This window comes from Protobothrops mucrosquamatus, unplaced genomic scaffold, assembly GCF_001527695.2.
Source record: "Protobothrops mucrosquamatus isolate PMUCROS unplaced genomic scaffold, P.Mucros_1.0 scaffold2957, whole genome shotgun sequence".
NCBI classification, from domain to species: domain Eukaryota; kingdom Metazoa; phylum Chordata; class Lepidosauria; order Squamata; family Viperidae; genus Protobothrops; species Protobothrops mucrosquamatus.
The window spans coordinates 57,906-79,687 of NW_015388980.1; the positions used below are offsets into that span (position 1 = coordinate 57,906).

The 21,782-nt window shown below is 42.7% G+C and overlaps 1 protein-coding gene across 1 annotated transcript in view; it reads right to left on the reverse strand.

Annotated features, from left to right (window-relative positions):
• Positions 1–21,782, reverse strand: part of ADGRB1 (adhesion G protein-coupled receptor B1) — a gene marked incomplete at both ends in the record, with an annotated part of 115,077 nt that overhangs the window by 44,685 nt on the left and 48,610 nt on the right. The window contains 4 exons of the mRNA XM_015826099.1: positions 2,418–2,486; positions 6,600–6,794; positions 9,170–9,276; positions 10,198–10,299. Coding sequence (XP_015681585.1) covers positions 2,418–2,486; positions 6,600–6,794; positions 9,170–9,276; positions 10,198–10,299 — 473 coding nt within the window. The remainder of the gene's footprint in view (positions 1–2,417; positions 2,487–6,599; positions 6,795–9,169; positions 9,277–10,197; positions 10,300–21,782) is intronic.

The window sequence follows — 21,782 nt, forward strand, 5'->3', positions numbered from 1 at the left end:
AGGATTTTATTTAGGGACGATTTTAAGTATAATTTTAATTGGAACACAGCTTCTAATATTTGGTTTTTAATTTGGTTTTAGAGGGGTTTTTATTTTTATTGATATGTGTATCTGTTTTAATATGCTGTGCACCGCCCTGAGTCCTGCGGGAGAAGGGCGGTATAGAAATTAAATTATTATTATTATTATTATTATTATTTGGGATTGCACCCAAGGCGCCTATTACTATTGGTACTACCCTTGCTTGCTCTTGACACAGTCTTTCTATTTCTATTTGTAGGTCTTTGTATTTTGTTATCTTCTCCAGTTCTTTCTTGTCTATTCTGCTGTCTCCAGGCACTGCCACGTCCACTATCCAGACTTTTTTGTCTTTCTTATTGACAATTAAGTCCGGGGTGTTATGTTGCAGGTGCTTGTCTGTTTGAATTCTGAAGTCCCAGAGCAGTTTAACTTAATCATTTTCTATGACTTTCTCTATTTTATGATCCCACCAGTTTTTGCTTACAGGCAAATGATATTTCTTGCAGATCTTCCAATTATTATTATTATTATTATTATTATTATTATTATTATTATTATTATTATTATTATTATTATTATTATTATTAGCTTCTTGGATGAGAAGTGAAATGTCTTCTAAAAAAAAAACAAAGGAAGTCCAGTTGCCTGGTGAAAAAAGCACCTTTGCAGATATGGAATTGACCCGTTTCCCACTCAGCTCCACCACACTGAACTGCTGTTAACATGTTCTGTTAACTCAGTTGAGGATTTTATCTTGGCTGATCCCCACGTCTTTGCCCTAGAGCCCCTCTGGGACGATGCGCGCGGAAAAATGCCACCGTGGGCCAGACAAAAACGTTTCCTTAAAAAAAAAAAAGGGATTAGACAGCTTCTTCCTTGCTTCCCGCATCTCGGCGTTGCAGCGTTTTGTTTGAAAAACCTGCTAAAAGAGATTTGTCGCTGTGCCATCAAGGTACCTTTGATAATATTGAACTAAGCTTCCGAGCCTCCCTTTGTCTTCTTGTCTACACGTTTGGCTTTTTCAAAAGGCAGCACTATTTTTTTTTTTATGTCTGGGTTGTTGCTTTTTTCTCCTCTTACATCCGAAAGGAAGCCGAGCAAACATTTTTTGCACAAAAGCTTAGCTTTTATATTATTTTTTTTTAAAAATTTCTCAGTGTCTCTTTGCAGCACAAAGCCAGTTCGATGTAGTGAGGAAAGTCCTAGCACAGAAACCAGGAGATGTTGACTTCTAGTTCCACATTAGGCATGAAAGCTGGCTGCATGACTTTGGGTCAATCACTAGGAGACTGTGAGTTCTAGTCCCACCTTAGGCATGAAAGATGGCTGGGGGACTTTGGGTCGATCACCAGGAGACTGTAAGTTCTAGTCCCGCCTTAGGCATGAAAGATGGCTGGTTGACTTTGGGCCAATCACTAGGAGACTGTGAGTTCAAGTCCCACTTTAGGCATGAAAGCTGGCTGGTTGACTTTGGACCAATCACCAGGAGACGGTGAGTTCTAGTCCCATTTTAGACATGAAAACTGGCTGCATGACTTTGGGTCAATCACCAGGAGACTGTAAGTTCTAGTCCCACCTTAGGAATGAAAGATGGCTGGGGGACTTTGGGCCAATCACTAGGAGACTGTGAGTTCTAGTCCCACTTTAGGCATGAAAGCTGGCTGGTTGACTTTGGACCAGTCACCAGGAGACTGTGAGTTCTAGTCCCACCTTAGGCATGAAAGATGACTGGTTGACTTTGGGCCAGTCACTAGGAGACTGTGAGTTCTAGTCCTGATTTAGACATGAAAACTGGCTGGGGGACTTTGGGCCAGTCACCAAGGGACTGTGAGTTCTAGTTTCACCTTAGGCATGAAAGCTGGCTGGGGGACTTTGGGCCAGTCACCAGGAGATGGTGAGTTCTAGTCCTGATTTAGACATGAAAACTGTCTGGGGGACTTTGGGCCAAACACTAGGAGACTGTGAATTCTAGTCCTGATTTAGACATGAAAATTGGCTGCGTGACTTTGGTTCAATCACCAGGAAACTGGGAGTTCTAGTCTTGATTTAGATCTGAAAACTGGCTGGATGATTATGAGCCCACCATAGGGAGATTGTGAGTTCTAGTCCCTTAGACCCTAACTGTTAATGTGGTCACATGATCATGATGGGATTGCTCAATCACAGAACTTCAAATCTGGGTTGTAAATACCCCTCAGGTAGATCCATCAAAACTTCCAATAGTCGCTAAGCACATGTTGTTTTATATCTTATTATGCAGATAGTCCTCAACTTATGACCACTAAGCAAACAGTCATAAGTCAAGACTACCTTATAATAAACTCCGAGAAAATTGCCGGTTTCCCCTCCAAGCAATTTCCAGAAGGTTATAATGGGAAGCTGAAAGATTCACGTACCAGCTGGGCCTCTTCCCACTTGTCTCTGTTGTCTTCGGTCAGGATGTTGCTAATTACCTGGACGAAGTTCTGAGAAGAAAAAAAAATCAGAAAGCCAATGGATTCCTCCCTGAAATTGACACACCGTCGTTGACATATCCTTTGATCATTCCATTCTAACCCTCCCCATCTTCAAGTGGAGAAGCAGAAGGAGATCTTTCCTTCAGAGCCATTCATTAGATAATGAGGAAGAAGCCAGGAAGAAAGGATCTCCATCTCCAACTCTTTAGATTTTTAAGGCATGTGGTCATGGTTTTTCCCACCCTCCCAGGATTGAGAGACAGATGTTGTGTGAAGAGGACATTTCAAGGACATTTCTCAGGTCTGCCAAGGTTTTCAACCAGAAGTGATTCGTCCATCGGTGGACCTGATCTTCTATTCCATCTACGCTAGCAATTATGGAGACAGGCCAAGAAAAGGTGAAGGTATGAAGAATTCGTTTCTATGAACTTCTAAGAAGGTATGAAGAATTCATTTCTATGAGTCTTTTTTCCCCACAATGCATTCAGCATGGGTTTTGAGAAGCAGCACAGCAGTATTTCTCAACTTTGGCAACTTGAATGTAGGTGGACTTCAGCTCCCAGAATTCCCCAGCCAGCATGGCTGGCTGGGGAATTCTGGGAGTTGAAGTCCACCCATCTTCAAGTTGGGTGGACTAGCGTCTAAATATACCAAGGCAGCATTTGATATTGGAAATTCACCTCCGGAGTGATGGATTATCCTACTGAAATGCTCAAGTATGAAGAACTGCACATCCCAAGATCATTTTCAAACCAGGACATCAGTGATTTCAGTCTCCCAGGCTTTAGAGCTGAGCTGAAACTTCATCAAGAGTCATTCCCAAGTGGTTGAAGGCATCGCCATCTTCACCACCATCACCACCAATGACTATCATCTCCCATAACTGTCTGGTTTGGTACAGGAATGAAACAGGACAGGTACAGACTCCAACAGGTAGCCAAGTTTGCAGAAAGAAGAATTGCAACCAGCCTGCCTTCCATTGAGGACCTGCATATTCTGAGGACCTGTATATATCTTCCTGGGCTCCAAGATCACCACAGATGGGGACTGCAGCCAAGAAATTAAAAGACGCTTGCTCCTGGGGAGGAAAGCTATGGCAAATCTAGACAGCATACTAAAAAGCAGAGATGTCACGCTGCCAACAAAAGTACGTATAGTCAAGGCCATGGTTTTCCCAATTGCAATGTATGGCTGTGAAAGTTGGACCATAAGAAAAGTTGAGCGCAAAAGAACTGAGGCCTTTGAACTATGGTGCTGGAGAAGACTCCTGTGAGTCCCCTGGACTGCAAGGCGATCCAACCGGTCAGTCCTAGAGGAGATCAACCCCAACTGCTCTTTAGAAGGTCAGATCCTGAAGCTGAAACTCAAGTACTTTGGCCACCTAATGAGAAGGAAGGACTCACTGGAGAAGAGCCTAATGCTGGGAAAGATGGAGGACAATAGAAGAAGGGGACGACAGAGAATGAGATGGCTGGATGGAGTCACTGAAGCAGGAGGCGTGAGCTTCAAGGGACTCCAGAAGATGGTAGAGGACAGGAAGACCTGGAGGAACGTTGTCCATGGGGTCGCGATGGGTCGGACACGACTTTGCAACTAACAACAACAACAACAAATATTCTGAGGGCCAGAAGGAGGGCTGAAAAAAAAAATATCTACAGACCCCTCACATCCTGGACATAAGCTGTTTCAACATCTCCCCTCATGATGGTGCTATAGGGCATTGCATGTCAAAACAACTAGACAGGGGGACAGTTTTTTCCCTCCTGCCATCACTCTGTGGAACACTTAGTTCCCTCAGTCCTGCCTAAAGTCTATATTAACCCAAGTAGCTACACCTGTAGTAATATGACTTATCCTTCTTATTATCTTCTTTACTCCCCCTTTTATTGGGGTGAGGATATGATGATGACGATAATGATATGATGATGCTTTGCGTGTACCGTGAGTCCGTCAGTATCCGAGACAAATTCCTTGAGTGTCTAATCACGCTTGGCCAGATAAAATATTCAATTTGATTCAGTTCAATTTTACTTGGAGGAAGGGGCAATGGAGTGACCTGCCAAGAATGGGGGCAAAAATTCCCTCCACTCTTAGGATGAATTGAATTATTTATTAATTGACAATTAATAATATTATTATAATTTGGCATGCCCAAACAATTAGACACAAATCATTTTTTCCCATCTTGCCATCTCTCTGCTGAACACCTAATTCCCACAGCACTGTCTTATGTTTAAGGATATTTACTCATGTAGTAGGACTGTAACAGTGCTCCATGATGTCATGCTGGCCACATGTGTGCAGAAATGTCTTTGGATAGTGCTGGCTCAATGGCCTTGAAACAGAGATGAGCACACACATGCACACCCCTATAGTCAGCAATGACTAGTGGAGTAAAATCCACAAGGACTCCTTTACCTCCTTTTTTTAATTACTTCTCATTACTACTGTAATTACTGAATCGCTACTCATCTTTACTATTGTGTTCTCTCCTATTGGTACCTTAGGATTATCTTACTTTGTTGCTTGAATGTCTACTAAGAACTTCTGCACCGGAGACAAATTCCTTGTGTATCCAACCACACTTGGCCAATACAGAATTCTATTCTATTCTATTCTATTCTATTCTATTCTATTCTATTCTATTCTATTCTATTCTATTCTATTCTATTCTACTATTGTAATCCTGTCCTGTCTCCTGTCCTGCCCTGCCCTGTCCTGTCCTGTCCTGTCCTGTCCTATCCTACCCTACCCTACCCTACCCTACCCTACCCTACTCTATTCTATTCTATTCTATTCTATTCTATTCTGTTCTGTTCTATTCTATTCTATTCTATTCTATTCTATTCTATTCTATTCTATTCTATTCTATTCTACTACTGCAATCCTGTGCTGCATTTTGTTCTACCCTGCCCTACTCTACTCTACTCTACTCTACTCTACAGAGCATTCTAAAGAAAAATGGCTATAATTCCTGGTTATTTTGTAAGAGTGCAAAAAGTCTTAAGCTCTTATAAATCCATTCCTGCCATGCTTGTCAATTTGTCACTGATCGTTTTCTGAAGATGAGATTCTATCAGGGGTGTTTATACCGGCAAAACATCTACTGATCAAGGCATTAACGGGAATTGACTGCCTGGGTAAGCACATTCCCTAATCGATACCCCTCTTTGCTATTTGTTTACTGAGGCTCTAATCTCTTGTTATCCATCCTGTTTAGGCTTGCTGATTGCTGATGTTTCAGGGCTGATCAGCTAGAGCCTCATCAAACGTTGCCACGTCTTCCTAGATGTCTTTGCTTGCAGAGGTACCCGCAGGATTGAAAGCTTTCCTCAAAATGATGAATGCATTATGCTGTCACGCCTGTCTCTGTGCCTGTAGATTTGCGTGCAACTTCATAGCACGCGGGGAAAAAAACTATGAAAGAGCTCCATTGGAATCACTCTTTCCAAAGTCTTTCTCTACTTGGACAAAACTTTAAAACGCTTGGACTTCAATTCCCAGAATTCCCCAGCCAGCCAGTCCACACATTTTCAAGTTGTCAAGATTGACGAACACTGCTCTGGAATCAAGACTAAATTCAGAACTCTTCGATTTTATTTTTTTTAATGGAAGCATTTAGTGTCAACGCTGCTAACATCAGATGTTCTTGCTTGGACAATCTATGGAGATGCAGCCATTTTCCTTAACTTGTGTGTTACTCTTAGAGTTAGAATTAGATGATACTGGGGGGGGGGGAGGAGGGAGAATGTGTAGAGGAATTAGTTAGACATAACAAGAGCATAGTAGTGTGCGATTCAAGATTGTTTGAAATAAGAGATGATAAGAAATGGCGGATTGGAGAGCTGGAGGGAAAGCCTGCATTTCAAACTAATTGGAGAATGTGATTTATGACCGTTAATTAGAGGAGGGAATTGTGCTTTGATACTATGTGTTCAGGGGAGGGGAATTCTGATTTTGGCTTCGGCTATGTACGTGCCGATGCTATGCTATTCAAATAAAGATTCTTTAAGGTAAACAATGCCTCGAAGTTCTTTGAAGAGTTTCATCTGTCGGAACCATGACGTTTAGAGCTTTACCCTCATGCTAACTAACCTGTGGGATTCCTATTTGTCAACTCACCTGCACGTCGCTCGAAGTCGGGTTGTAATAGGCCCTGCGGAAAATCTCCGTCATATTCCTGAGTACATCAAAGGTTGACAAGAGGTCCCCACTGTAGCTGGTTCCGTCCTGAGAGATCTCCACCAGGTTTTGCAAGACATCTGAGATCCCTTCTCCAACTAGCCCCCGCTGGGCTTTCGAGAGATGCTCCCTGGTCTGGCAAGTCAAAAACAGAACAGATGTTATTTCATGATATTTCCTTTTTTTAAAAAAAAGAAACCCATACCATGTTTCTCACCACCGCACAGAGCTATTAAAGAAGCATCTCAACCCACCAACCAAAATATAATATAATTGTTTCAAAGACCCTGTATAATCTAGGTCAGGGGTAGGCAACCTTGGCTCTTTTATGACTGATGGACTTCAACTCCCAGAATTCCCGAGCCAGCATGGCTCAGCTTGGAAACCTCTCCCTTTCCCCTCAGCATGGCTGGCTCAGGAATTCTGGGAGTTGGAGTCCACGAGTCATGAAGGGGCCAAGGTTGCCTACCCCTGATCTAGTTATTAAAATCTTCTCCTAAGAGAGATAAGATCTACAGCTCACCCATAGGAACCAGCTTTCTGGAATTCTTCTAGAAAAGAAAATTGACTTGTGCTGCAAGCCCAAATGACTGTCTATTTTTAAATCGAGATTTCTGGATCACTCGAGGTGGCCAGACAAGTCCTCGGAACCGAAATGAATAAGATTTACAGTTTGAGTGAGCTAGTCTGATGATTTCAGAATGATGAAAAAAGATGTTGAGATTCTAGAAAGAGTGCAGAAAAGAGCAACGAAGATGATTAGGGAGCTAGAGGATGAAATATATAAGGAATGGTTGCTGAAATTGGTTATGTCTATTTTAATGAAGAGAAAGACGAGGGGTGATATGGTAGCAGTGTTCCAATATCTGAGGGGCTGCCACAAAGAAGAGGGAATCAAGCTATTCTCCAAAGCGCCTGAAGGCAGGACAAGAAGCAATGGATGGAAACCCATCAAGGAGAGAAGCAACCTGGAACTAAGGAGAAATTTCCTGACAGTGAGAACAATGAATCAGTGGAATAACCTGCTACCAGAAGTTGTGGATCTTCCAACACTGGAGGTTTTTAAGAAGAGATTGGACAACCATTTGTCTGGCATAGTACAGGGTCTCCTGCTTGAACAGAGGGTTGGACTAGAAGACCTCCAAGGTCCCTTCCACCTCTGTTATTCTGTTATTCTCTAATCCCATATCAATTAATCAGTGGAACAGTTTGCCTCCAGAAGTTGTGGGTGCTCCAACACTGGAGGTTTTTAAGAAGAGATTGGACAACCATTTGTCTGCAATGATACTCTATAGCAGGGGTGTCAAACTGCCGGCCTGCGGGCCGGACGCGTCATCCAGAAGCCGCGCCCACCCCATTGCCGGCAACGGCAAAACCATCCCAATACGTTGTGTGACATCACGTGATGTCGCGAGTTTGACATGTCTGCTCTATAGGGTCTCCTGCTTGAACAAGAGGTTGGACTAGAAGACTAAAAGGTTTGTATTGTGTGTGTTTGTTTTTCATTCCTAATTTCCCGTGGGAAGATTGAAGAAGACACGAATGAGATGATCTTGACATTGACCAAGATCACCACTGCTGTAGCCGTTAACTAAAAAACAATGGAAGAGAATATTGGCAACTCAGGTTTCAACTGTAGGGAGCTTGGTGATCTCTAGCTTAGGTGTTGGCTTGTTTCATTAGTAAATTAGTAAATTAAGTAACATCCTCAGTTCCCTGATGATGCTACCTAGTTGGGTAAAGAAAGCAAGAGAAGCCCAGAAGATTTCATACAGCATCACGGTCTGGTTTGGAAGCATCCCTGCTTCAGACAGGAAGGCGGTGCAGAGGGTGGTGAGGACAGCAGGAAAGATCATTGGCAGTTGCCTCCCTCCCATCCAGGACATAGCACAGAAGCGTTGCTTGAACAGGGTCCGTAAGATCATCTGGGACACTACACATCCTCTTCACGACCTGTTTTCCTTGTTACCTTCTGGGAGGAGGCTTCGTGGTATCCGAAGCAGAACATCCAGATTCAGCCATAGTTTCATTCCATATAGCATTAACCTTGCAAACTCTGAAGCTTCCTCCTTCCATGATATATTCAAGATGGACAGTATTTAATATTTATTTGCTACGTATATGTAGGGGTGTGGGTCTATACATATGTTGTTCATAGTATGTTTAGGTGTGCGTCATGTATGTGTTTCAATTTGAGAGCGGGCAACTAAATTTCATTTTGATGTGTGCCATTGTGCCCACAGTCAAAAAATGACAATAAAGGTTATCTTATCTTATTCAAAACTATATTAGTTGACAAGAATTGGGTCAACTAAATGTCCTTGAAGATTCTCAATCATCCAGGTTATGGTTCTCCTAAAGGTGCTTTTTTTTAAAAAAAAAAAAAAAGACAACTGGACTTCCTTGGTTTTTCTCCTACTTCTATGAAGACATTTCACTTCTTATACAAGGAGCTTCTTCAGTTTTGCCGTTCTCCTCAGTTCAGAAGTGAAGAAGCAAGTCCCACTCACCATCATCTGGATATTCCTGTAGTCTATGGAGACACACTTGACATACGTGGGAAGCGTCCAATAGGCGATGCCGTCTTCATCCAGCAGGCACCGCCGTAGGATCAACCCTGATGAGAGAAGATACCGTGAAAACTCTAACCTGAAAAAAAGGGCAGCGCCGCCCCCTCTTCCTCCTTCTCCTCCCTCTTGAAAACCCCACTCCCATCTAGCACTGATGATGTTACCTAGTTGGGTCCTGAAATGCCTGCAAGAAAACAACCAAGCTCAGAGAGCACCAAGGACCCCACAATTCTCCTCCTCCTCCTCCTCCTNTCACAACTGATGAAGCTTCTCGGATGTGAAGTGAAACAACAACAACAACAACTTCTTCTCCTCCTCCTCCTCCTCCTCCTCCTCCTCACAAACCCCACTTCCTTCTAGCACTGATGATGTTACCTAGTTGGGTCATGAAATGCTTGCAAGAAAACCACCAAGCTCAGAGAGCACCAAGGACCCCACAATTCTCCTCCTCCTCCTCCTCCTCACAAACCCCACTTCCTTCTAGCACTGATGATGTTACCTAGTTGGGTCATGAAATGCCTGCAAGAAAACCACCTGTTCCTCCTCCTCCTCCTCCCCCTCCTCCTTCTCCCATCTATCTATCTATCTATCTATCTATCTATCTATCTATCTATCTATCTATCTATCTATCTATCTATCTATCTATCTATCTATCTATCTATCTATCACTATTTAGAAAATATACGTGGCCACCCAACTCACTCCTAGTGATTCCTGGCACATTATAGAAATATAACTCCAGTACAATAAACTTTCATCTCCCTGGGGACAACAGTCCTACCCACCAGTTGATGGCCCCCATATCACCCTGGGGTCTATCAAGTCCTTCCAAATAATGCAAAGGCAGGGTCCATCCAGGAATGTCCATGGGGATGACTGAATTTTTTTAAAAAAGGAAAAATCTGAAATCCGACCGCTTCATTCCAGTTGACCTTGAACCAGGAAGAGGGCTGATCCCCAGGGGTTACCTGTGGCGTTCCGCGGACATCGGACAGCTGCCGCGTCTCCTGCTGGAGTCTCTTTCCAGTTCACAGAGGCCAGGTTGTCTTCATCACAGATTTCTTGAGGCTCTGTCAAGAAAGAAGATACTGGAAGTTTAAAAAGGAAAGGAAAGGAGAGGAGAGGAGAGGAAAAGAAAGGAAAGGAAAGGAAAGAAGAGGAGAGGAGAGGAGAGGATGAAGAAGGGAAGATGGAGGTAGGAAGGGAGAGAGGAAGAAGGAGAAAAAGTAGGAGAAGAGTAGGCACATAGGAAGAGCAGGGAACCAGAACAGAGATGCAAATCAAAGGTCTTTGTTTGTTTGTTTGTTTGTTTGTTTGTTTTAAAAAGCCTGGGACAAAACAAGAGGATAGGGAAGGAGAGGACAGCCTTTCCTGGAGAACTTGTGGGAAAGAGATTTGGCTCACCTTTCATTTATAGAATTCATGGGAGCTTCTGACTGAGCACTTGGCCTACTAGATGTTCACTATGGGCTGCTGTTAGGCAAAATATGAGGGCAAGGCTAACACATGGAATCCTAGGCCTGCAAGGGACCCTGGAGGTCTTCTAGTCCAACCCCCCTGCTCAAGGCAGGAAACCTTATAATATCATCCTGGAGCAAACGGTTGTCCAATCTTTGCTTTCAAACCTCCAGTGATAGAGCACACAAACTCCATGACACAAGCTGTTCCATTGGTTAATCGTTCTCACCATCAACAAAAAAAAATCCTCCTTATTTCCATGTTGGATCTCCCTCTGATGATCTTCCACCCGTCACTTCATGTCCTGCCTTCAGGTGCTTTGGAGAAGAGCTTGACCCTCTCTTCTTTGTGAAACCCCAAATCCAGAACATAGCTATCATGTCACACACACACACATTCAAACTTTCTCTTTGTTAGGCTAGACATAACTAGTTCTCTGAACTGTTCATCATATGACTTATTTCGTTGTTGTTGTTAGTTGCGAAGTCGTGTCTGACCCCTCGCGACCCCATGGACAATGTTCCTCCAGGCCTTCCTGTCCTCTGCCATCTTCTGGAGTCCATTTAAGCTCACGCCTACTGCTTCAGGGACTCCATCCAGCCACCTCATTCTCTGTCGTCCCCTTCTTCTCTTGCCCTCCATCTTTCCCAGCATCAGGCTCTTCTCCAGGGAGTCCTTCCTTCTCATTAGGTGGCCAAAGCACTTGAGTTTCAACTTCAGGATCTGGCCTTCTAAAGAGCAGTCGGGGTTGATCTCCTCCAGGACCGACCGGTTGGATCGCCTTGCAGTCCAGGGGACTCGCAGGAGCCTTCTCCAGCACCATAGTTCAAAGGCCTCCATTCTTTGGTGCTCAGCCTTTCTTACGGTCCAACTTTCACAGCCATACATTGCAACTGAGAAAACCACGGCCTTGACTGTACGCACTTTTGTTGGCAGTACCAAAAGGCAAAAAAAAAAAAAAAAAAAGATTTATTTTGTAGACGCCCGCTAAACCTGGTTGCTCTTCTCTTTGCTTTTTCTAGAGCCTCTGCATCCTTTTTTAAAAAAATCACAGTGATCAGAACTGGATGCTCTATTCCAAGTGTGGCCTCACAAGTGCAGTGTGATTCCGTAATACCGTGGTGGCGAACCTATGGCACGGGTGCCAGAGGCGGCACTCAGAGCCCTCTCTGTGGGCACGCGTGCCATCGCCCCAGTCCTAGGCCTTCAGCTGGGTTTTATAAAACCTTTTCGCTTTAGGCCTCCGCCACCGTGTGCAAAAAAAAAAAAAAAAAAAGCTTCAATCAATTTCAACTTCTCGCAGGAAAAAAAAGATCTCGCAAAGCTGGAACTGATTGATTGAATTTTTTAGTGCCACCCAGTCTGCGTTACCACTGCAGCCACGCCCACCCAATGGACCACACCCACCCGGCACCCGATGATACATAAGTGGGTTTTGGGTTGCAGTCTGGGCACTCGGTCTCGCCATTATTGCTAATATATCTCTTTGGCCACTGTGGAAAGGAAAACAAACTAGCTGCAATCCTATAGGAATTGGGGTTTTTTTGGGGGGGGGGGGCATCATTCCAAGTAGAAAGTTATAAGGGAAATAAATTAGTTACTAGAATAATTGTTTTGAATTATAATATAGAAGATGGATTCAGAGGACAAAGGTTATTTTATTATTAATAATAATAATAATAATAATAATAATAATAATAATAATAATAATAATAATAATAATAATAATAATAATAATAATAATAATAATAATAATAATAATAATAGTAAAGTTGGAAGGAAACTTGGAGGTCATCGAGTCCAACCCCCTGCTCAGGCAGGAAACCCTATACCATTTCAGACAAATGGCTGTCCAGTCTCTTCTTAAAAACTTCCAGTGTTGGAGCATTCACCGCTTCTGGAGGCAGGTAGTTCCACTGGTTAATTGTTCTAACTGTCAGGAAGTTTCTCCTTAGTTCTAGGTTGCGTCTCTCCTTGATTAGTTTCCACCTGTTGCTTCTTGTCCTGCCTTCAGGTGCTTTGGAGAATAGCTTGACTCCCTCTTCTTTGGGGCAGCCCCTGAGATACTGGAAGACTGCTATCATGTCCCCCCTCATCCTTCTCTTCATTAAACTAGACATACCCAATTCCAGCAACCATTCCTCATATGCTTTAGCCTCCAATCCCCTGATCATCTTTGTTGCTCTTAGTAAGTGATGATATTAGAATGAGAAGTAGAATATGATGGTGAAATAAACTAAGAATTTATTTGAATAAATAATAAGTGTATTTTAGATATGATAACTATTTTGTAATGAACTAAGGGAACTGTGGGCTATCCGAAACCTAAATACTATGGACATTAAGCCAACTGGAATACTGTAATTGAAATCAGATGAAAATTAAAAACAGGATATAGAGATATATATAAGTCAAGAGTGATTGATAAATGTTTTCAATGATTGAGTTATAACTAGCAATGTATACCATTTGAATATGGTATAATAACTAAGGGGAACAGAGAGGAAATTTTTGATGGTGTAAATTGACATACGTATTGAAAAGCTTGTTATTGGACTATGAATTACCCAACCACCATGTTGCTTCCTTAATACATGAAGCTGTGTACAAATGGAAAATTAATAAAACTTGTTATATAGAAAAAAAGAAGGTTAGTTGTTTGGACTTTGTATTCAGAACCACGTCCAACTGACGCTGGTATTCCCTCTCTCGCAGTAGCCTAATGGGGTAAGCAGAGAAACCAAGTAGAGAACTTGCTGATATTTACACACAGGAGCAATAGAACATGTTAGAGTCGTAAAGGCATTTCATGAACGTTCCCATAAATATTTGACACTTCTGAAAAAGGAGAGGCAGCGTTTGCAAGCCCAAAAGATTGAAGGATGAATCCCAACTTCCGATTCAATAATGCAAGCTTTTATGCGTTGAAGTTATTTACGAGACATAAACCAGGAGAAGCTGTCACAGGAATATTAAAGCTATTTCTCAACTCGGAGCAGGGAGATAGGAGAGGGAGCAGAAATTTTTTTTTCAGGTCCTAATTATATTTCTTTCTTTACCGGGCACGTGAAGCAACTTGTAAACAGAATGGGCACATACGTGGCCCAGAAAGACTAAAAAGGTATTAGCAAAGAAAGACCGAGTGTAGATAGACCTAGAACCCTAGGAGTGCCTAGATAATGATGATGATGATGATGATGATGATAATAATAATAATAATAATAATAATAATAATAATAATAATAATAATAATAATAATAATAGTAGTAGTAATAGTAATAATAATAGTAATAGTAATAATAATAATAAAGTTGGAAGGAACCTTGGAGGCCGTCTAGTCCTTAGGCAGGAAACCCTATACCATTTCAGACAAATGGCTGTCCAGTTTCTTCTTAAAAACCTCCAGTGTTGGAGCAGCCACAACTTCTGGAGGCAGGTTGTTCCACTGGTTAATTATTCTCACTGTCAGGAAGTTTCTCCTTAGTTCTAGGTTGCTTTTCTCCTTGATCAGTTTCCATCCGTTGCTTCTTGTCCTACCTTCAGGCACTCTGGAGAACAGCTTGACTGCCTCTTCTTTGGGGCAGCCCCTGAGATATTGTAACACGGCTATCATGTCCACTAGGACGCCGAGATCTCTCTCACAGTTGCTACTATTGAGCAAGGTACCCACTATACTATACCTGTACATTTGATTTTTCTTGCCCAAATGTAGAACCTTACTTTTTTCTTAAAACAGCCTTGCCTTACCTCGATGTTTCTCAGCCTTGCAAGGTGAAGCGTTCCAATATTTGAGGGGCTGCCACAAAGAAGAGGGGGGCGGGTGTCAACCTATTTTCCAAAGCATTAGGAAGTCCAGGCGGTTTAAAATGGATATAAATGTTCATTGCAAGTTCATGCTCCACTGACTTCCATTGACTTCCACTGACTCTTACCGCAAATTGGCAGTAAGAGTCAGTGGAATTCAAGGTGGGCTTGTCTTTCTTAGATATCTTGTAGGCATGGAGTGACTTGAGACTGATGATGAACTTGACGCCTCCCTCAGGCTCAGCCTGGTCATCTCCTACAATCCATCTCTCTCTCTCTCTCTCTCTCTCTCTCTCTCTCTCTCTCTCTCTCTCTCTCTCTCTCTCTCTCCCTCTCCCTCCCTCTCTCTCCCGAACTCACTGTCTCCATGATTGACCCAAACTCACCCAGTAGTCATTCAACTGGGGATAGGAAATTATCTGGGGTGGTAAACCCAAAATGACAGGCCATCAGATCAACTTCATCTTAATTTACCAACCCTGCTAATTTCCTGTCCCCCGTTGAATGACTACTGGTTGAGTTTGGGTCAATCACCAGGAGACAGTGAGTTCTAGTCAACCTATTATCCAAAGCACCTAAAGGCAGGACAAGAAGCAACAGATGGAAACTTATCAAAGAGAGATCCAATCTAGACTTAAACAGAAATTTCCTGTCAGTGAGAACAATCAATCAGTAGAACGACTTGCCTTCAGAAGTTCAGGGTGCTCCATCACTGAAGGTTTTCAAGAAGAGATTGGACAGCCATTTGTTTGATATGGTATAGGGTCTCCTGTTTGAGCAGGGAGTTGGACTAGAAGACCTCCAAAGTCCCTTCCAACTCTGTTATTCTGTTATTCCTTAATTAGTCATTGGACCGGCTTGTCTTCAGAAGTTGTGGGTGCTCCATCACTGGAGGATTTCAAGAAGAGATTGGACAACCATTTGTTTGATATGATCTCCTGCTTGAGCAGGGGGTTGAACTAGAAGACCACCAAAGTCCCTTCCAACTCTTTTAGTCTGTTAATCTTCATATACTAGAATCCAGGGGTGGATTCAGAGAAGACATTGTCACCGTCATCTTTTGAACTAAGTCAAGAGAATCAGACCTCAAATCCTCTTTCTGGATAATGGACTTTTGTGACACCTGATACATGAAGAAGGTGAGATTTCCCACTTTTGATGGCTCCAGCCTTCCCTGGGTTGGTCTGGATTGTATAGTCGATCCCTTCATTCATCTCAATCAGTGGAGTTCACGGGCACCACCTCCAACGAAGTTGGAAAGAATCCAGTTGGGAAAAGCTAATGATCCTTTTGCTCTTGGCCCAGGCAATTTGTAGTCCAGACAATTAGAAAGCTGTTGTGTGAACACAACATGAGGAGGAGGGTCACATTCCTGGCAGGCCATCTGCTCCACCATCTGCCCTTCCTCAGACAGAGATGAAGGAAACACACAAGGTACCGTTTCCCTCTCCGATTTTGCAAACTGCAGTGAATAATGACATTTCTGGTAACAAAGCTTGATGTTCTGTAGTAGAGACAGTTGTTAGAAGAGAACATAGAATCATACGGCTGGAAGGGATCTTGGAGGTCTTCTAGTCCAACCCCCTGCTCAAGCAGGAGACCTTATGCCATTCTAGACAAGTGGCTATTCAGTCTTTTCTTAAAAGACCTTTGGATGATCTTTGGTAGGGCTTGGATAGGGGTAATACATCCATCCTGGTCCTTCTTGATATCTCAAGAGCCTTTGATTCCATGGTATCTACTGGACCAGCTTAGGAAACTAGGACTGTTGTTTTAGCACTCTGGCAATGCTGGCCTGTTCTGCAGCGGTTCTCCTACTTTCTCCCACTCTAGTTTGGGGGGTATTTTGAGGGGAGATAAGTCAATGCCCTGCTCTATGGGGTGCTCAACCATCTACCCTCTCCCCTTCTCTTTGTCTTCTGCATGCAGTCACTGGCTATGGTCATTCACCAAGACAGAGCGTCAGAACGCGTATTTCCAAGGGGGCTCTCCCTAACTCTTATTCTAAGCTCTCTGTCAATGCTGCTAACATCGGATGTTCTTGCTTTGACAATATATGAAGATGCAGCCATTTTCTCTTTAACCTGTGTGTTACTTTTAGAGTTAGAATTAGATGATGCTGGGGAGGGGGAGGGGGAAGAATGTGTATGGGGATCAGTTAGACATAACGACATCGCAGTCGAGTATTCTTCAAGGTTGTTTGAAATAAGAGATGATAAGAAATGGCGGGTTATAGAACTGGAGGGAAGGTTTGCATTTTAAACTAATTAGAGAATGTGATTTATGACTGTTAATTGGAGGAGGGAATTGTGCTTTGATACTATGTGTTTAGGGGAGGGGAATTCAGATTTTGGCTTCAGTTATGTACGTGCCGAAGCTATGCTGCTCGAATAAAGATTCTTTAAGGTAAACAATGCCTCAAAGTTCTTTGAAGAGTTTCATCTATCGGAACCATGACACTCTATTCTTTCTATTCTTCTGGGTTCTGTCATACTCCTGGAAGGGAAGGGGGGAAGACGCTCTGGATTGCTTCTTTGTTTTTCTCTATCGCGACAACAAAACTCTTTCGCTGTGTCTGCATACACACTCTTTGAACTGTCCTCCCTTGATGTCAACTAGAAAGGGAAGGAGAGAAAGGAATGCGCCTCCGGGCATCTGGATTATCTCCTGTTCGGAAGGGAAGGTGCGAAGACCCAACAAACACCTCTATAACTCTGAGACAGACTGGCGCTATCAGCACCTTTCCCACCACGGACTTAACACCTGGAGATTGGCCCATCCGAACTGACCAGATGAACTATTGGGGTGGGGTTTGCTTGGTGTTCTGTTACAAGCAAAGGAAACTGGCTATTACTTGATACAGACAGATTAACTCCATGGAAAGGGTTCATTTCTTCTTCTTCTTGTGCCATATCCATTATCGGACATTGGTGATCATGTTGGCGATCCTGTTTTTATCAGCAGCCGCACGAAAAAGTGCTGCTGAGTTTTGTCCAAACCAGTCCCTTAGATTTTGAAGCCATGATGTTCTTCTTCTGCCTGGACCTCGTTTGCCTTCAATCTTTCCCTGGAGGATTAAATGGAGTATGCCGTATTTTTCTGGGTGTCGCATCACATGTCCGAAATATTCTAATTTTCGTTTTTTAATTGTTTTGATGATTTCCCTTGGCTTTCCCAGGCGGCTTATCACCTCCTCATTTCTGATCTTGTCAACCCAGCTTATACGTAACAGCCACCTGTAGATCCACATTTCAGATGCTTCTAGTCTCTTCAGGTGGTCTTCTGTCAGAGAGCAACTCTCTACTCCATAGAGCAGGATAGGAAAAATATAGCATCTGACAAGCCTGATTTTCAGTCTTAGGCTTATGTCGTGATTGCAGAAGATCTTTTTCATTTTGAAGAATGCTGTTCGAGCTTTCTCTATCCTTGTCTTTGCTGTTCGAGCTTTCTCTATCCTTGTCTTTATTTCAGCGGCCATGTCCCAGCTTTCATGTAAATTAGAACCGAGGTGCATGATCCTTTCAACTTTTTCTAGTGGTATTCTTTCTGAATTTATTGGTGGTAAATTAACAGGTTGTTTGCTGATGACCATGATCTTGGTTTTTGAGGTATTGAGCTTTAAGTGTTAAGAGAAAGGGTTCATGCAGATTACTTTAATTCGTCAGGCATCCTCTAAACATCAACTCACAGTTTCTGTAGGGATTCTTCTGACATTCTTTGCATAATCTGTACCCCAACACGTAGGTAAATAGAGATAGTTTCTTCCATGCTAACGAAGCAAACAGTTCTCGTGGCTGGAATTCATAAAGACCTCGCTGGCCAGCATGTAGCCAGGAAATCTGGTAACAATCAGAAGTCCTTCCCAGTGGCCAGTCTGAACACAGATATGACCAGGCAGCTTAAACTACATTACCCAGAAGGCTATCCCTTAAGGGGACAGTTCTTAATTTCTAAGATAGCTATATACTCTGAAAAACACACTTGGGACGCCTTTAACCTATCGATCTGAGCGGGGAAAACCCTCAGATCCTGTCTGTTATGCCTGCCGTCAGCTTCTCCTAATAAAAGTTCCTTTTGGAAGAAACGGCCTCCACGAGTTCTGCTTTCTTAGGATGAGGTTTTGAAGTGGGCCCCGACACAGAGATCTCTTGACCGCAGAGTGCAACTGTGGCCTTGAACAGGTCTGCCCTGGCTACCCACAGTGCCTGTTCTTAGTCCAGAAGATCTTCTTTTTGGTGACTCATGCATTAGTCACCTTCCGTTTGGATCACTGTAATGTGCTCTGCATGCCGTTAATCTTCAAGATAATTTGGAAGCTGTAGCTGGACCAGAACGCAACACTGCAGATATTTTTTAAAAGATTTTTCATTATTACTATTACAGCCATATAACACCGTTGATCAGAGAGCTGCACTGGCTGTCAGTGAGCATCCGAGGGTCATCCAAGGTGCTGGTTATTCAAGTGCCCACAAGATTCCCAGGACTGTTCTCTGTTGTCTCTGTTTGTCCCACCAGATCTAGCAAGGAGGACACCTTCCAACTCCTTTCCATCGAACAATGTCATCTCATTGGACCCAGGAGTCATGCCTTTGGTGTGTCGGTCCCCCCACCCAAAAAAAGAATGACACATGGGGATTCTTCCAAGTTGAGTTCCTTATTGTTTCACACCCATAGACGGAATCTTGCCAGAGTGAACACTCTACTCTCTTCATCTATAATATATTCTGGGAACTATTAGGGAGGGGATGTCTTCACCCTCTTTCGCTCACACACGATATCTGAGCTGAGTTGCCTCTTGTTCCTCTGGAATTCACCTGCCTGGGAATCCATCTCCTTACCACGTTCCATCACACAGTTTCTGCTCTGTGGAACAGCATTCCCCTGGAGATCAGGATGACCCTAAGTGGTGAGGACCTAGCAGCCTCCCAAAGCAATTGGCCAGGAGGTTAGGCAAGAACTGCTAGTTATTTTTTTTAAAAAGCTGGTTGGGATTATAGTTTTGATCAGGTGCATTTCTTTTTCATTAGCCTGCAATGGCGTTCATTTGGAAATAACAAAGGTGCATCTCATTTTTCAAAGCTGTACGTGGGTTGTTTTAGCAAGCAACCATAAACAGTGTCCTTTCTGGATGCAAAAAGTTATTGGTAGTTTGAGAAGAGAGGGGGGAAGAGGAGGAGGAGGAGGAGGAGGAGGAGGAGGAGGGAGGAGGAGGAGGAGGAGGAGGAGGAGGAGGAGGAGGAGGAGGAGGAGGAGGAGGAGGAGGAGGAGGAGGAAGAGGAAGAGGAAGAAGAAGAAGAAGAAGAAGAAGAAGAAGAAGAAGAAGAAGAAGAAGAAGAAGAAGAAGAAGAAGAAGAAGAAGAAGAAGAAGAAGAAGAAGAAGAAGAAGAAGAAGAAGAAGAGGAGGAGGAGGAGAAGAAAGAAAGAAAGAAAGAAAGAAAGAAAGAAAGAAAGAAAGAAAGAAAGAAAGAAAGAAAGAAAGAAAGAAAGAAAGAGAAAGAGAGAAAGAAAGGGGAAAGAGAAGAGAGTAAGAGAGAATGGAAGAGAAAAATTATAAAGAGAGATGAGAGAGATAGCGAGAGGGAGAGAATAAGAGAGGGAGAAGGAAAGAGAAAGAAAGGGAGAGAAAACAGGAGAGACAGAGAGAGAGAGAGAAAGTAAGAGAGAAGAGAAAGAAAAGTGTACAAGAGAGAATGGAAGGGAGAACAGAAGAATGAGAAAGACATGAGAGAGAGAGAGAGACAAAGAAAGAAGAAGAGAAAGAGAGAGAGAGAGGGAAAGAGAGAAAGAAAGGTAGAGAAAATGAGAGAGACAAAGAGAGAGAAGGAGAGAGAGAGATGGGAAAAAAGAAAAGAGAGAGAAGAAAGAGAGAGAAAGACAGAATATGAGAGAGAAAAAGGCAGAAAATGAAAGAGTGAAAAAAGAAGAGATTAAAATGGAAGACAAAAGGAAAGAATGAGAAAAGAGATGAGAGAAATACAGAGAAAGAGAGAGAGACTGGAAAAGAGAGAAAGTGAAGAGAGAGAGAGAGTAAGAGAGAGTAAGAGAGAGAGAAAGAGAGAGAAAGAGATCAGAGTGGTACAACTACGACAGCTCTGAGTAGCTTCCAGGAAGACAAATTTAATTTTTTCTTCCCAGAAGACTCTAAAATATATCACTTGGAGCCTGGTGCCAAAGAGGCAACATTTAGAATTGAATTATTATTATCAATTCAGACTCCCCCGCAGACACTTATCAAAACTAGCAGTGTTTCACTGTGAAACCTCCATAGTTGGCTTGATCCGTTGTCTATTCCAGCAATACAGTTTCAGAGGAGCGTCTTCCTTTTTGGCTCCCAAAGGTGGAAGGCTCTACATGGGGCCCCAAATCTATTCCCTGCGCAGTAAAGGAATCTCAACTGAAGCATCCCCACCAAATAGAACATAGCATAAACGGGTTGGAAGGGACCTTGGATGTCTTCTAGTCCAACCCCATGCTCAAGCAGGAGACCCTATTCCATTTCAGACAAGTGACTGTCTAGTCTCTTCTAAAAAACCTCCAGTGATGGAGCTCACCCGCAACTTCTGAAGGCAGGCTGTTCTACTGGTTGATTGCTCTCACCATTAGGAAATTTCTCTCCTTGATTCATTTCCATCCGTAACTTCTTGTCCTGCCCTATTTGGAAAATAGGTCAACAGCCCCCTCTTCTCTGGGGCAGCCCCTCAGGCATTGAAAGACTGCTATTGTTTCACCCCTAGTCCTTCTCTTCATTAGACATATCCAGCCCCTGCAACTAGAATAGAATAGAATAGAATAGAATAGAATAGAATAGAATAGAATGGAATGGAATGGAATGGAATGGAATGGAATGGAATGGAATGGAATAATGAAGAAGAGTAGAGTAGAGTAGAGTAGAGTAGAGTAGAGTAGAGTAGAGTAGAGTAGAGTAGAATAGAATAGAATAGAATAGAATAGAATAGAATAGAATAGAATAGAATAGAATAGAATAGAATAGAATAGAATAATGATGATAGAATAGAATGAAGATAGAATAGAATAGAATAGAATAGAATAGAATAGAATAGAATGGAATGGAATGGAATGGAATGGAATGGAATGGAATGGAATAATGAAGAAGAGTAGAGTAGAGTAGAGTAGAGTAGAGTAGAGTAGAGTAGAGTAGAGTAGAATAGAATAGAATAGAATAGAATAGAATAGAATAATGATGATAGAATAGAATGAAGATAGAATAGAATAGAATAGAATAGAATAGAATAGAATAGAATAGAATAGAATAGAATAGAATAGAATAGAA